General features: G+C 36.1%; 1 protein-coding gene across 1 annotated transcript in view; it reads left to right on the forward strand.

Moving 5' to 3' along the window:
- The window catches only part of LOC150095635 (dynein axonemal heavy chain 8-like), a 2,108,518-nt gene that overhangs the window by 178,477 nt on the left and 1,913,930 nt on the right, over positions 1–16,111 (forward strand). Inside the window, exon 9 of the mRNA XM_090409931.1 lies at positions 5,227–5,320. Within this exon, the coding sequence (XP_090266057.1) occupies positions 5,227–5,320 (94 nt within the window). The remainder of the gene's footprint in view (positions 1–5,226; positions 5,321–16,111) is intronic.

The raw sequence follows: 16,111 nt of genomic DNA on the forward strand, positions 1-16,111 counted from the left end.
ATAATTCTTTACGTATCTTGTCTTCTCCAGGTGATTTTCCATTTCTTGTTTCTTTCAGGCTGATTTCTAATTCTTCTTTAGTTATTTCCTTTTCATTAAATGTTTGCCAGTTGTCTTTTTTAACATATTTATCTGTCCATACTTCTGTATATATAGAAATATAGAAATTCTTCTAATTTCAATTCAGTGTTTAATTTTATGTTTTCTTTAGTATCTGTATTTAAGTGTTTCAAAACCTTATGTACGAGTACATTGGGTCTTATTTTACGCCCTCTGTCCAAAAAAGAAACCTAACTTTTTGAAAATAGAAGAAACTAGTGGAGCCACCTGTGGTATCTTTTTTGTTGTCAAAAGCGGCAACCTTCATTGGTGTTGTTTCAACTGTTTATGACATTTGTTTCCATTTGACATTAGAAGCCGAGTTATAGTGCCAAGAGTGACAGTGTGTTTTGATGACCGGTTGGAAAATGAGTTTCAAACAGAGAGCTGCGACTGACTTTTGTGTTAAACTTGGTAAAAGTTTTACCGAAACACATCAAATGCTTCAAAAACCATACAGTGATGAATGCTTATCTCGTACTCAAGTTTACAACTGGTTTAAACAATTTCAAAGTGGTCATGAGACACTTGAGGACGACGAAAAGCCGTGCCATCCAAAAACTGGACTAAGTGAAGTTAACATCCAAAAAGTGTGTGATTTCATCAAAGAAAACCCCAAATTGTCCGTGAGATTGATTGAAGATAAATTGTGGAGTCCAAAATCAATTGCACAGAACATTTTCACCTAGAGTTTGGGCCTTCGTAAATTGAATTCTCAATTTGTTCTTCCCCACAAGTTGACGGACAGCCAAAAAATGTATCGAATTGAATACTGCAAGGAACTCATTAAAACCGCTCATAAGGAGTCAAACTTCCTTAAAACAATCATTACTGGTGACATAATGTGGTGTTTTGAGTATGAGACCGAAACATAGCAAGCGCCAGAATGCTGAGTGTAGACCACCAGAAGAGGAACATCTGAAAAAAAGTTGCTTGGAGAAGTCAAAAGTAAAGAAAATGCTGATTTGTTTCTACAATTTTAAGGGCAGTATCCACAAAGAATTCGTTGCACCTGGCCAAACGGTCAATGATGAGTTTTATCTCAAAATTTTGAATCGATTGATAGCTAGAATTCGTCGCGTATGGCATGAACATCATGATGGCATGAACATCGCAGTCAGCTGGTCATTTTTGCGGCATCTCATCGTTCGAACATTGTGAGACAGTTTTCGAGAAAAACCAAGTTTGTGTGTTGGATCACTCGCCATGTTCACCTGATTTAGCACCCTGTGACTTTTTTCTCTTCCCCCAATTTCATCTGCCGATGAAAGGAAAGTGATACAACACCATTGAAAACCGATATAAAAAAACTAATTTAACGAATTAATTGACCGTTCCAAATGCTGTATTGAAGCTGAGGGAGAGTATATTGATTGAAATAAATGATTTGAATAATTATAATTGGCCTGTGTTTTATTTTCTATCAAAAGTTCGGTTTCTTTTTGGACAGAGGGTGTATATGTATATAAATCATGTTCTAAATTAGAAACAAATTTGTTCCATGATTCTCTGTCTTTTTTTTGGCTTCTCTTTTAGCTATGGCTCTTATTCTTTTATATTCAATTTCATCTTCTAATCTTTTACTGCTTAACCATTTATGATAGGCTTCTTTTTTCATTTTGATTATTTCTTTGATTGTATCATAGACCGTTTCTTTCCATATTGAATTTTTTGGTCTTTCCTAAACTTTCATTTGCTGCTGCATTTAGTATTATTTTTATATTAAGCCATTCTATTTCTATTTCTTCATTTTGTTTTATTTTATCTAAATATTGGTTAATTTTTTGTTCATATCTGATCTGGTTTTTCCTTTCAGTCATTTCCGACTGTAGGTGACTTTGTAAGCATTGCCCACAAAGTAATCCTGGTGAGATTTTTGCTGAGTAGTTCACCATTGCTTTCCCCAACTCCCCAATTTTATTCAGGCTCAGAACTGGCATATGGCTTGGACATATTCATGATGGTAATCCATGTGAATTCGTGGGGCCGGTTTGTCTGTTCTGGGAGACGAAAAACCCAAGTTTCTGGGTGAAGAAAACCCTCTACATTTGTATGAGACCAGCTAACTCACCTCTAGTTGAAAGAGACCAGATAAAGGTTCCTCACATCACTGACGAGAATCAAACCCAGGTCTTTCTGACCAAAATGCTTCGTCTATACTGACTGAGCTACAAGGCTCTTTGTTCAAATAGTCTTGTATATTTGTGCCATTCAATAATGTAGTTTTATAAAAAATGTTTTAAATTTCCTTTCTGTTCTTGTTATTTGTAGCCATTTAAGTGGTATCTTAATTTTATTTTAACGAGGAAGTGGTCTCCACTTATTTCATATCCTCTGTGAACTCTAACATCTAAAGAGAACTTTGTCTTTTCATTTAAGATAAAATAATCTAATATTGATTTCTATTCTCTTTCCGCCCAAGTATATTTATGTATGTCTTTATGTTTATAGAAGGAATTCAGTAAAGTTATAAACTAAAAAGTTGATCAAATTTTTACCATTCCTATTTAGAGTTTGTTCTCTATATATTCCTATATTATATTAAGTTTCATGTTTTCAATTTTTGCATTTAAGTCTCTTACTAATATTACATGATGATGATGAACAGCCTACTTTCCTACCCACTGCAGGGTGAAAACCTCTCCCATTGCAGGAGGTTTAGGGTATTCTACTCCCATTGTGACCCAATCCATATTGGAAGAGTGCATTTATACTTGGGTGAATGAATGTATGAAGGTGGAAGACAATCACAAACATCCATGCCTACGCAGGATTCGAACCTGCAGCCTCTTGGCTGGAGAGCAGATACGCTAACCACTCGGCCATCTAGGCCAGCTAATATTACATAATCATTTTTATTTATTTTTTTATGTGTATTTTGTAACTGATTATAAAATTCAATATTATCCTGTTCTCTTCTTTCTTCTGGGGCATATAAACCAGTTATTGTTAAATAACCTCTATCTATTTTTATTCTAGCTTCTATTATTCTTTCATTTCATAATTTATGTTTTAACTGTTTTAAAAGGGAATTATGAATCCATATTATAATACCTGCTTGTGCTCTTTGGTCTCTGTCAACTCCACTATATATTACATTAAAATTTCAGTTTTCATTCTCTGTTTCAGTTCCTTTTAATTTCTTTTTTTGTTTCAGTGATTACTGCTACTTGAAAATTTCTTTCATTTAATATTTGGTCTGATTCTATTTCTTTATAATGCTATTCCTCTTATGTTCCAGTTTGCTATATGTATTATATTTTGTTGTTTCCATTTTTGTTTTACCTTTTCCATTCCAGGGTCGTTTTCCATAGATTCATTCTGATTACCTTTCTCTGTTAGCTTAAAAGTAGAATAATCTTCTCCATGTCAGGCGACTAGCCTAATGATGGATAGTCCAGTGGTAGGGCTGCTGCCTTAAGGCTTCTGAACTAGCCTTCTTCTAAATTTAAACCCATAGGAGAACTAGGGTATATTGAAGGGGAAAGAGTAGGTTAGAATTGAATTATAGTAGAGGTTGATAGAGCTTATGGCCTGCCATTTGAAATTCTGATCTCTGCTGACCATTATTCCGATATTTCAAATCTCATTCCCTGCCTTGGACAAAGCACAACTCATGCAGTACAAAGCCTTACACTTCAACTATTTATTTAAGTGCTAAAGTGCTTTACTTTTTAATATTCAAATGGAAAACCAATCACATATCCAAACCAAAAATATAAATAAATATTTTGGATGGGACTTGACATCAGCATCACTATTTATAACTTTTTTTTTTTTTAACTTTGCACCATTAGTAAAAAACTAAATATTTTTGGAGTATCTACATAAATTATCATTAAGAAATGCATTGAACGGCAGTATCTCAAGTAGAAAACCATGTAGCATGCTACTTACCTCCATTTTACTGGTAAGGTGCTTTCCCATACGTAACTTGCTGTTTACTTTCATACTAATTCTAGCTTTCATACTTTTATCCTAATTTCACATACACATGCGAAATTAGGATAAATGATAGATTAGAAATGTGAATAAGATAATGATTATGTTAAATTTCTACATGGGCAGTTATTATTATTATTATTATTATTATTATTATTATTATTATTATTATTATTATTATTCCTGACACCTCCAAGGAGTCTGAAGACTTATAGTCAGGTATGTATGTTATATAGTTGCAATAATTTAAATTGATTAATTTATGTTAAAGTTTGATTATTTCACACTTACGTTTTATGTGAAAATTTTATATGCTTAATATGATATCAAAATAAAACATATCATGTTATTAATTTGGTTATTAATATTTCCAAGCACAAAAATATCACCATATATCATTGACTCTAATTTTTTAAAGTAGATTTTAATTAATTTATCATTTTATAAATTACATTACTACTACATTAATAACCTAGATTAGAAAAGCATGGCTTTCTCTTTCTAGCTGAATCCTGTAATCTATTTTAGAACAATCTCATTAATACCTTAACGACATGCAGATGTTCAGACAATTCTATAATTTGATTGGTTTTGTTTAAGTACTGTATTGCTTTTCTTATGTAGATCATTAACATGATTATTTGTTAATGACATTATAGTTTATTTCTTTTCATTTGTTGTTTTAAGGATACTTGCGACATAAGACTGAATGATATAATCACGTAATCACAAGAAAGATATTTATTTAACCAAATATTTCGGTCTGGAAATAGCATAGATCCCGTTATAGGTTCGAACGTTTGTTCAAGGAAAGCGTGGAGGCCTTGCTCCATCATCCCAACCTGAATCGTAATGACTGCATATCTATATCAAAAATCTGGGAAAGCCTAATCAAGATTACCCATTAATTTTTTTTTTTTTTTTTTTTTTTTTTTTTAATAGCAAATTCAATCATGTTTCTACTTCAAAATATTTCGTTTCATACTTAGTGATATAACATCACGCGGCATGTTCTAATTTCAACGATCTATTGTTAGTATTCTAGCTTGTATATTTTTTAAACTGTTCTTGTAATACCACCGACGATGGTCTGCTATTTCCAGACCGAAATATTTGGTTAAATAAATATCTTTCTTGTGATTACGTGATTATATCATTCATTCTATTTCTTTTCATTTTAATCAGGTTTAAACATTTGACAATTTCCCAGCTGGATATGTTACCACCATACATTATGATATTTACCAAACTAGAGGAAGAAATTATTTCAGTTGGTCAGGTATGTATGTTATATAGTTGCAATAATTTAAATTGAGTAATTTATGTTGAAGTTTGATGATTTCACCCTTATTTTTTATGTGAAAATTTTATATGGTTAATATGATATCAAAATAAAACATATCACATAAGAGGTCACTTAAGATTTGAAATTAATTAATATTGGGAGGCCTCTACATAGCCTACAAGGAATTAAAGAATGAACTGGGTTTTAACCTAATCTCAATGCATTTTTGAAAATTATAGAGACAACTACCATGTTTAAATAAAAACTTTAGTTTAATATAACTAAAATCAGCATTCGACGTTTCAACCTTTATGTCAAGGTCGTTCTTCTGGAGCATACAACTATACACAGAAAACAAGCTACACTACAATCAATCCGGTTTGTTAAAGACACTGACCAACTGCTACAACAATTGTTGGCCTGACCTCTGGTCAAAAAAAAAAAAAAAAAAAAATTATACACCAATGCTAGAGTCCTATTATTAGTGTTATCTGTTGTTTGTAGAAATACATTGGACACAACAACTAGTATCTATCTATATACACATATTAACATCATGTACATTCCAGCCAGTTGGTATGGAATGGTTTCTAATACTAGCTGAAGATTGGCTAGAGTCCTGACTTATGCTGGATCTTATATATTAGGTAGGCTGAATGTGTGCCATCCAGATCCCTGGAATTTTCATGCCATCTTTGTTGTTGATATTTGGGTGGTTTATCAGGATTTCGCAGGCTTCCTTAAATTTTCTTTCATACCAGGTTTTTGTGCAGTGTAAAGAGCAGGTGCTTTTCCAGTTGATTTGGTGTAAGGTGTTGAGTGCATGGTCTGAGAGGCCTGCTTCACCATAATGGTTATATTTAATGTGTCTAATGTGTTCTTTCTTGCGTATAGGGATTGTCCGTCCTGTTTCACCAATGTACGGTAAGTTACAGGTGCAGCAGATGCAATAGACTCCAGGATGTGCTAATGGGAGGAGAGGATCCTTAGAGGAGTTGAATATGGTTTTAAGTTTAGTGGGTGGTTTAAAGGTGGCATTGAGGTTATAATGTTGTAGGATTCTGTTGATTTTTTCCGATAACCCTTTAATGTATGGGATGGCTATGGTTTTACTATAATCTAGATTCGTTTTTGTTGTTGTTTTATGGAGTATTTTATTAATCGTATTTTTGTTATAGCCATTATTTATGAATGTGTCTCTGATGATTTTTTAGTTCTTGTTTCAGGGCTTGCTGGTTAGAGCAAATTGTTGTAACTCTGTTTTTAAGAGTGTAATGACTCCATATTTTTGTGATGGGTGGTGGTATGAATTAGCATGTATGTATTGGCCAGTGTGTGTTGGTTTTCAGTAGACCGTGAAGGATAGACTGCCTGAAGGAAGATGTGTGACTAGTGTGTCTAGGAACGGGAGCAAATTTTGGTTTTCGATTTCGATGGTAAATTGTATGCATTCGTGTTGTTTGTTCAGGTGGCTAAGGAATGTGTTTAGCGTTTGTCACCCATGCGGCCAGATCGCAAACACGTCGTCAACGTATCTAAGCCAGACTGTCGTTCTTAGCGTGGCGGAATCAAGAGCGGTGATCCGAATGCATAATTTTCAAAAATGCATTCGGATCACCATGTAAGCTTAAAAGAAAAGTAACCTAATCTCATTTTGCAATTTCTCCATTACTAGGCATCCATTAGGATAATGAATGAATAAGGATCGGATGAGGATATGTAATGTAACTGGTCAAATTGTATTCTCTCTCTCTCTCTCTCTCTCTCTCTCCTCCTAAGAATAGCTTCTCCAGATGATTGTCAACAAATCTATTCAAATGTAATACATCCCATCCACTGAAAATATGTATTCATTATGTTGGCACAACATCTGATATTATGTGTGCTGGCTGGGATACTAACCAATTATACAAAGTCTCCTCTATTGTTATCAGGGAAAATATTGAAAAGTCATAATCAGCACAAGAAACCACCAAGGTCAAGAAGCTCAGCTGTCAGAGTAATTAAAGAGATATTGGGCTCACTGCCTGTTGGTGTCCAATGTCTCCTTCAATATCCTCTTCCAAATAAATGATATTACTAAGACCGGGAAATCCAAAACCAGTAAAATTCTTCTAAATCAACAACATAATTGTGGATGCTACCTTTCTGCCTGAGTCCTCCATATGCCAGATTGTCTCTCTCTCTCTCTCTCTCTCTTTCAAGAGCCACACGATCCTTTCTAGAGGCAAAGCCAACACCTTGTGAACATGTTTTGCTGATGCTATTCTCAATTCTGAATTTCAAGATATCCTTCTTCCTACTATTACAAAAGAAATTCATTGGCTATTTCCATTACCTGATTTTTTCTTTTAGCAACATTCCAACTAGGTTTCTATTATAACAATGATTTTCTGCCAGATCAACTCATTGCAACAAGTTCCTTCCTCTTAGTGCTGATTCTCCTAACATTTGTCAGTATACATATTAACTGACTTTATGCCACACTTGTTTCCCTCCTTTATTAGAGCCTGTCCTGTTTATCTCAATCTAGCTGACAAACCTCCTGATTTCTCTCTCTCTCTCTCTCTCTCCCCTTCTGTCTCTCTCACTCTCTCCTAAGAATGGCTTCTCCAGATGACTGTCAACAAATCTATTCAAATGTAATACATCCCATCGATACAATTGTAATTGTAAGCACAGATATCTGTGCATACTACAAATGCTGTGAGAAAAGTCTGGAAGTCTGTCCTGCAACATGGCACCAAAAAAATTAGTAATGCATTGATTAATCATAATTATGTTGAAAAAAAGATATAAGCTTAAAAATTATGAAATATTTAAAAATAACAGGTGTAATTAACTCTGTATTTAAACCAAACATAGTACAAAAACAAACCAGACTAAAAGTATTCAATACATTAGCCATACCAGTCCTATTGTATGGAAGTGAAATCTGAACAATAAAACAAAAAGACTAATAACAGCTGAAAGGAAGTTTACGAGATAAACTGCAAAGTATACTCTGTTTGATCACAAAAGAAACGAAGAAATTATGAAAAAATTAAACCAGGAATCAGTAATAGAAAAAATTCAAAAATATAAACAAAAATTCAAAAATTTTGGATTTGGTTATAGCATCAGAAGAGTTGATAATAACTGAGTTGACGTCTCTCCCACCAGTTGGAGAGAGTGACCATATGGTGTTGACATGGAAAATTAATAGACATGCAGGAGTATCAAAGAGACGGGAACTTATGTGGAATTATAAGGCAGGTGATTATAATAGTCTTAGACGTCAACTTCGGGAAGTTTCATGGAGGGAGGAATTGGACGGCCGGGATATCACCAGTGCGTGGGAAATTGTGAAAGAATATTTGTTATCAGCAATGGTAAGTTGTATACCACGAGTGAAGAAGAGGGCGCAATTTGGAGTAAAGTGGATGACAAACAACATTAAACAGGAACTGCATGCGAAAAAGAGGCTATGGAAGAGATATAAGGAGACAGGTGAAGAGAGGATGGGTGAAGAATATAAGACACAGGCCAGAAGAGTGACTCGTGTGGTAAGGAAAGCGAAACTGGAATATGAGAGGAGTTTGGCCCTAAGATCCAAAGAAAATCCTAGGGAATTTTTTAGCTATGTAGCCAGTAGGAGGAGAAATGACTGTGGAAGAATGATATTGTGGGATAAAAATGGGAATAGAGTGACTGATGCAGAGGACATAGTGGAATTGTTCAATGAACACTTTATTGGAGTATTTCATCCTAGAGGAGTCAGTTTTAATGCTAGAGGGATAGGACTGGTACGAGGTCTGGAGGTACAGGAGGAGAGTGTGTTTCAGATACTGAGTACTCTGGATGTCAGTAAAGCTGTGGGACTGGATGGTATTTCCCCACGAGTTTTGAGAGAATGTGCTAGCGAATTGACAATACCTTTAACGTGGCTTTACAATGAAAGTCTGGCTTTGGCAAAGGTGCCCAGGGAATGGAAGGAAGGTAAGATAGTGCCATTGCATAAGGGTGGTAACAGACTGGAAGTGTCTAATTATAGGCCAGTCTGTGTGTCATCAGTAGTTGTTAAGATCTTGGAGAAAGTAGTGAGGGACCGTGTACAGCATTGGGCAGATGAGGGTAATGTTATCTGTGAGAATCAACATGGATTTGTGAAAGGACACTCTTGTTTTAGCAATATGCTAGCCTTTTATAATAAAGTTACAAGAGCATTAGATGAGGGAAAGGCATATACTGCAATTTTCTTAGACTTGGCGAAGGCATTTGACAGGATGCCACATGATAAGCTGATATTTAAGTTGCAGCACATGGGTCTGGATGTCAGATTGGTCAACTGGATTCAGGATTGGCTGTCTGATAGGTATCAGAGAGTTGTATATGGTGGAGCAGTTTCCAGGAGGCAGAGGGTTACAAGTGGGGTCCACAAGGCTCAGTACTAGGACCTATATTGTTTAACCTTTATATCAATGACATAGCCAGTGGATTGCAGGGGGATATTCAGTTGTTTGCGGATGATGCGAAGCTGGGAAGGATTATTAGTAATAGCGCAGATGTGGTAGCCCTGCAAGAGGATTTAAATAAGCTAGATAGGTGGGCAAATGAATGGGGATTTCCGTTTAATGCAGCAAAATGTAAGGTCTTGAGGTTTGGGAAACATCGATGGGATGCTGCATACTCTATGGGAGGAGTTATACTGGAGGAAATAGGGGAGACAAGAGATCTGGGGTTGATGATTGATAGAAACCTGAAGTTTAGGGGACATATTGCAAAGGTAGTGAAGGTAACACAGAGGATTGCTGCTATTATGAGAAGGACACTGACCTGCAGAGATAAGAGGGTTATCATTCCGTTGTATAAGTCTCTGATCAGACCACACTTGGACTATTGTTCTCAGATTTGGTCCCCAGGATTTGAAGGGGATAAATTAACTGTGGAAAGGATACAAAGACGGATGACAAAGATGGTTTCAGGACTGTACAAGGATAGTTATGAGGATCGGCTGAGAGAATGTGGACTGCAGAGTTTGGCGGATAGAAGAAGGAGAGGTGATATGATTGATACTTTTAAACTATTGAGAGGTGGTTACAGGGTTGACACTGGGGAGTTCTTTCGCTTGGCTGATCAGCGGGAAGGAGTGATGACAAGAGGCCATCCCTGGAAGTTACGAAAGGAAACTGTGAGCAAGATGGTAAGGAGTGGTTTCTTTGTGTGGAGGGTGGTTGAGCCGTGGAATGCATTGCCTGATGGAGTGGTGGGAGCGAGAACGGTCAGTGACTTTAAAGAGTGGTATGATAAACTTTGTGTTTCTCAGGGGGGGGGATCTCCCCTCGATGAGTCTTGACAGACTTTATGTCTTAGGAAGGACCTCCCTCGATGAGTCTTTTGACTCCTTGGAGGCCTGAATAATAATAATAATAATAATAAATAAACATAAATGGATGAAACTCATTGAATGAATGAAAACAGAAAGATTACCAAAACAAGCCTTAAATTACAAACCATTAGGAAAAATAAAACCAAGACGTCCTCTTAAGAGATTCAGTGATGACTTCTAAGACTGGAACAGGCCACTCTTGGCCTAAATCCTTGACAAGCATGATGATGATGTGCGTTGAAATGTTCACATTGTTCTTAGTAATTATTTTGGTTTTTGTATAATTTAAATGCCGAAAAACTTTCCAGGTTGGTTTAAATGTCATAGTATTTTAGCATTTCTTTAAAATGGTCTAAATTATTGTGTAAAGAGAAATGTGAGGAGTGAGGTGGTCAGCTTTTTATTTCAGATTGGGAAAAACATAATTTAGTCATCATCATCAAATTCCTGCCATGTACCCTCCAGGGGTGTACAGGATATGACAGTACTACATGAAAAATTTACATCATTACTAACTTCCTATCTACAATTTTCTTCCAAATAAGTCTGTTACTTGTCAAGACTCCAACATTATCAGATCTTATATTTCTGTCGTCTAATGCACTTTGTACCGTATCAATCCACCTATATCTTGGTCTTCCTCTGGGTCGTTTTCCTGCCAACCTGGCAGAGAACACTTGTTTTGCTAATCTTTCCTCTCCCATTCTATTTAAGTGACCATACCACCTGAGATTAGCTCTGCTAATGCATTCCTGGATGCTGACAATGTCAAGTTCTTTCCTAATATCCTCATTTTTAATATGATATTGCCATTGTTGCCATCTGTTCACGCCTCTAATCTTTCTCAGGACTCTCATATCTGTGGTCTCTAGTCTTTGGTCAAGTGTTTTACTTCTGACCCAGCTTTCAGATCCATGAGTTAAAACTGGTTTGAACACTGTCTTGTATACAGCTAATTTAGTGTTCCGACTAATTTCTCTCTTATTCCATATGAATTTATTCAATTGACTTCCTACCATACCAGCTTTGTTGATTCTGTTGTCTATTTCTATATTTAATTTACCATCTTCAGTAAAAATCGTGCCTAAGTAACTGAAATGTTTTACTTGTTCCACAGGTTCTCCATTCACAACAACACAGTTGACATTTTCAATGATTCTGCCTATTTTCATGGTCTTTGTCTTTTTATTGCTGACCTTCATACCATATCTATTACAACAGCTATTCAATTTAGTCAGAGAATCTTGCAGACTTGTAGTGGATTTATTTAGAAGTATAACATCATCCGCATAAAGCAAAGAGCTGACATTAACATCTCCAATTTTGATATCAGGTTTAATACCACTTTCCTTCATAATGTGATCTATATAGATAATGAATAACAGAGGGGATAATGTACATCCTTTTCTCACACCAGATTTAACATTAAACCATCTTCCTGTACTTCCTTCAATTCTAACTGCTGACTTACAACTCAAATAAAGACTAAGTATTGCTTGATATAATGCCCCATTGACACCATATAACTGCAGCGTATTGAATAGCTTCTCTCTTGACACCTTGTCATATGCCTTTTCCAAATCGACAAAACTTAAATACAGATCTTTGTTATATTTCCATGCTTTCTCGACTATTTGTCGTAAAGTGAAGATCTGATCCTGACAGCCTCTATTTGGCCTGAATCCAGCTTGTTCTTCACCAAGCTTTTCTTCCACAATTCTTCTCAACCGTTTCTCAAGTATACTTGCATAGATCTTGCCAGGAACACTCAGTAGGGAAATACCTCTGTAATTCTCCGATTCATTTTTTTTTTCCCTTTTTATATATGGGTACTATGAGAGCTCTGCTCCAATCATCGGGAATTCGTCCCTCTGTCCAGGCTTTCTGAACTATGCAGTGCAGCCACTGTAGGACTCTTATACCACCATACTTCAGCATTTCTGGTCGAATATCATCTACTCCTGCTGCCTTTCCACATTTCAAACCTTTGATGGCTTTTTCTACTTCAAGTATGGATATATATTCCTGACTGCATGCCTGGTCAGTGTTTTTTTATCACTGTGCTGTCATCTCTGCTTGTTTCATTTAGCAGTTTTTCAAAGTAATTACTCCATACTTCAAGGATATCTTTTTCTCCTGTTTTCATTTCACCTTTATCATCTCTAATTCCTTTTACAGCACTCTTTCCTCCATTCCTAAGCTTCTTCAACAACCTCCAGAATATTTTGCCACTTCTTGATATTTATTATGTATATTCTTGCCAAAGTCCTCCCATGACTTTTGTTTAGCTTTCTTACATTTGTCTCTGTATTCTGTAATAGTAAAAGCTGACTTATTTGCTAAGAACTTTTGATATGCTTTCTTCTTTTCCTTCACTGCCTCTTTAACTTCCTGTGTCCACCAGGGAGTTCTGATTTTTTTATCCTTGCACACAACCTTACCACATGCCTCTCTGGCAGAATCAATCAATGTTTTCTTCAGAGTTTTCCACTGAATCTCCAAGGTTTAATTCCTGTTCTCAAACTCTTTCATTTTCTTTTCAGTAATCTTTCTGTATTTTAGTCTACAGTTCACATCTGAGAGCTGCTCAACTTTTATTCGCTTTAAAACTTTCTTACATGTTGTTCTTTTCAATATGAAATTCAATTTTATCCTGCTCAAGACTAAATAGTGATCGCTTTCAATTTCAAATCCTCTGTACACTCTGGTGTCCTGCACCAGGGAGAAAACATCACTATCAACAATAACATAGTCAATGAGACTTTTCTTATTCCTAGCCTCTTCTCTCCATGTGAATTTGTGCACATTTTTATGTTGGAACATGGTGTTAGTAATAACCAGTCTATGTCCTGAGCAGAAATCCAACAGATATGTGCCATTATTATTAGCTTTGCTCTTTTCTCCAAATTTTCCCAAAATATTTTTATATGTCTCACAATCATTTCCTACTCTGCTATTTAGATCCCCAACAAGGACCACTTTTCCTTTTTCATTGTGTCAGTTGCTTTTTCTAAAGCGTCAAAAAATTCCTCCACTTCTACCTTAGTAGAACCTTCTGTGGGACCATAGGCACAAATAAGTCTCATTGTCCAGTTCCCCATTCTCATATTTGCCCACATTACTCTACTTGAGACTGACTGCCATTTAAGAAGATTAGCTTCATATTTTCTGTTGAATACTATGGCTACTCCTTCTTTTCCTTGATTGTCATTGCCTGAATATAACATTTTGTATTTATTGCTCAGAAAGATCTCTCAGATTTGGTCTTTTTTGTTTCAGTCACCCCTATTATGTCGATCTGGTACTTATCTAATTCCTCAGCTAGCTCCATTCCTTTGCCATTGAGGCTTCTTACGTTGATAGTACCGACTTTTAACTCTGGTGATGTTGAGTTGGAGTTTGTTTTCAGATTTGTTCCAGTAGCTGACTTTTCGCTGTTCGCCCTGGTTCCCTGGCGATAACAACGGGGGCCTTGTTTAACTGGGCGACGCCCCAGCTGGCATGAAATTTTGTCATGTTGTACCATCATTTTTTATTTTGGTTTAACCAATAAGAATACAATTTGGTCGGCTAAATCCCAAATTGCCAGCCCATCCTCATTCATTCAGTATCAAAGTAGATACCCAACAGGGTGCACCACGAGAAGGTGAGGATTGGACATTAGGTCAGATGCCCTGGTCGGTTCTCCGCATTCCTTTAAAGGCTATGTGGTGGTCTCCTCTCAGTTATACAGCTTTGACCCTTAAGCACCCACATAATTTAGTTTAGATAATAAAAAGTCTTTTGTATTTTTGTAGCATGCAAAGCAAGGGTGTTGGAAGTTGGTTTTTTGCAATGGCATTCATCCATGCTGTGATATGGCATCATCATCATTATTATTATTACAAGCAACTCCAAACAGACCTTAGACTCACCAAGGGAGGCCCTAAACATCATGTCAAGAACTATCTAACATTTGCACATTTGTATCTATCATACTTTGTTCACAGCCATAGCAACTACAACAGACTCTGGCAACCTGCTTCTAACACCCTTGCAAACTACAGTCTTACTCAGTTTCCATGGATGGCCCCTAGTTCCCCCACCAACACATCTGTTTTGAAAAATTTCCTCTGAATTAATCTTGTAAAAAATCCTCAGTAATTTGTGTCTCAATCACATCATCCCTTTTCTACCTATCAACCAATTTCTGCAACCCACAAATCTTCAACCTGTTCTCATCAGGTTCAGTCTGTAGACCTGCTACCACCTTGGTCACTCTCTGAATCCTCTCTACCTCTTCTTTATCGCCAACAAACTCTGGTGCCCAGATCTATGGGCAGTAGTCAAATGGGTTCTTATCAAGGCTTGATAAAGTGGAACAATAACCTGCTTGTCTCTGCTTGTCAAAGTATTTCTTAGTAACCAAGTGATCTGATTAGCTACTTTAGCCACTTTTGATATGTGCCCCCTAAACTTTAACTCTCCATCCACTAACACTCCCAAGTCTCTGGCTTCATAAATTTTCTGGAGTACAGTTCTACCAATGTGTATACAGCTGGTAATCTTTTCACCCACAAATGCATAACCTTACACTTTGCCACATTAAACCGACATCCATTCTCCTTAGCCCAGTCTGTAAATCTATCCAAATCATTCTGCAAAATTTTGACATTATCTGTATTAACTATTGCTCTACTCAACTTTGCATCATTGGCAAACAACTGAACAATTCCTCTCAGATCATTTCCTATATTTTTAATGAACAAATTGAACAGTAGAGGTCCAAGAACAGAGCTGTGCCCCACACCACTAGTCAAATATTTTCTTTTGGACTCTACTCCTGTGGTACCCTCCTATCCATTTCATCAACACTATATCCATTCCCATGTGATGCAGTTTAGTGATTAGAATTCCATGTGGTATCCTGTCAGAGGCCTTTGCAATTCCTGTAGTATCATAAATTCGTTACCTTTATCCAACTCAGCTATCACTGTAATGTAAAATGTCAGCAAGTTACTGAGGCATGATCTATCCTTCACCAAACCATGCTGCTCCCCCTCCCATACAGTATCCCATTTCCATCTACCCATTCCTGTATTTTGCTCTTGACCAACTTCTCCAATACTCTGACAACAACTCCTAATATGCTAATTGGTCAGTAATTTGCAAAAGCAAATGCATTATCATAGGTTAAGGAACTCACTGATATTTTAAAATGACTGCAACTGAAAAGGTAGTAGATATATGTCAACCTTGGTGTTAAATAATAATGATGATAATATTTAGAATAAAAATGTTTCCATAGTAAGCTTGAGAAAATTGCTGAAGAGCATCATCAAAGAGTAAAGAAATTAATGATAATATTGTGCATATGATGGGGTACTCAAATATAACCAGAATATCAACTTGGTGCGCACTCGCATTTTCTAGTTACA

This window comes from Typopeltis vanoorti, chromosome 20 (genome assembly GCF_054136105.1).
Source record: "Typopeltis vanoorti isolate ZY-2024b chromosome 20, IOZ_Tvanoo_1.0, whole genome shotgun sequence".
NCBI lineage: Eukaryota > Metazoa > Arthropoda > Arachnida > Uropygi > Thelyphonidae > Typopeltis > Typopeltis vanoorti.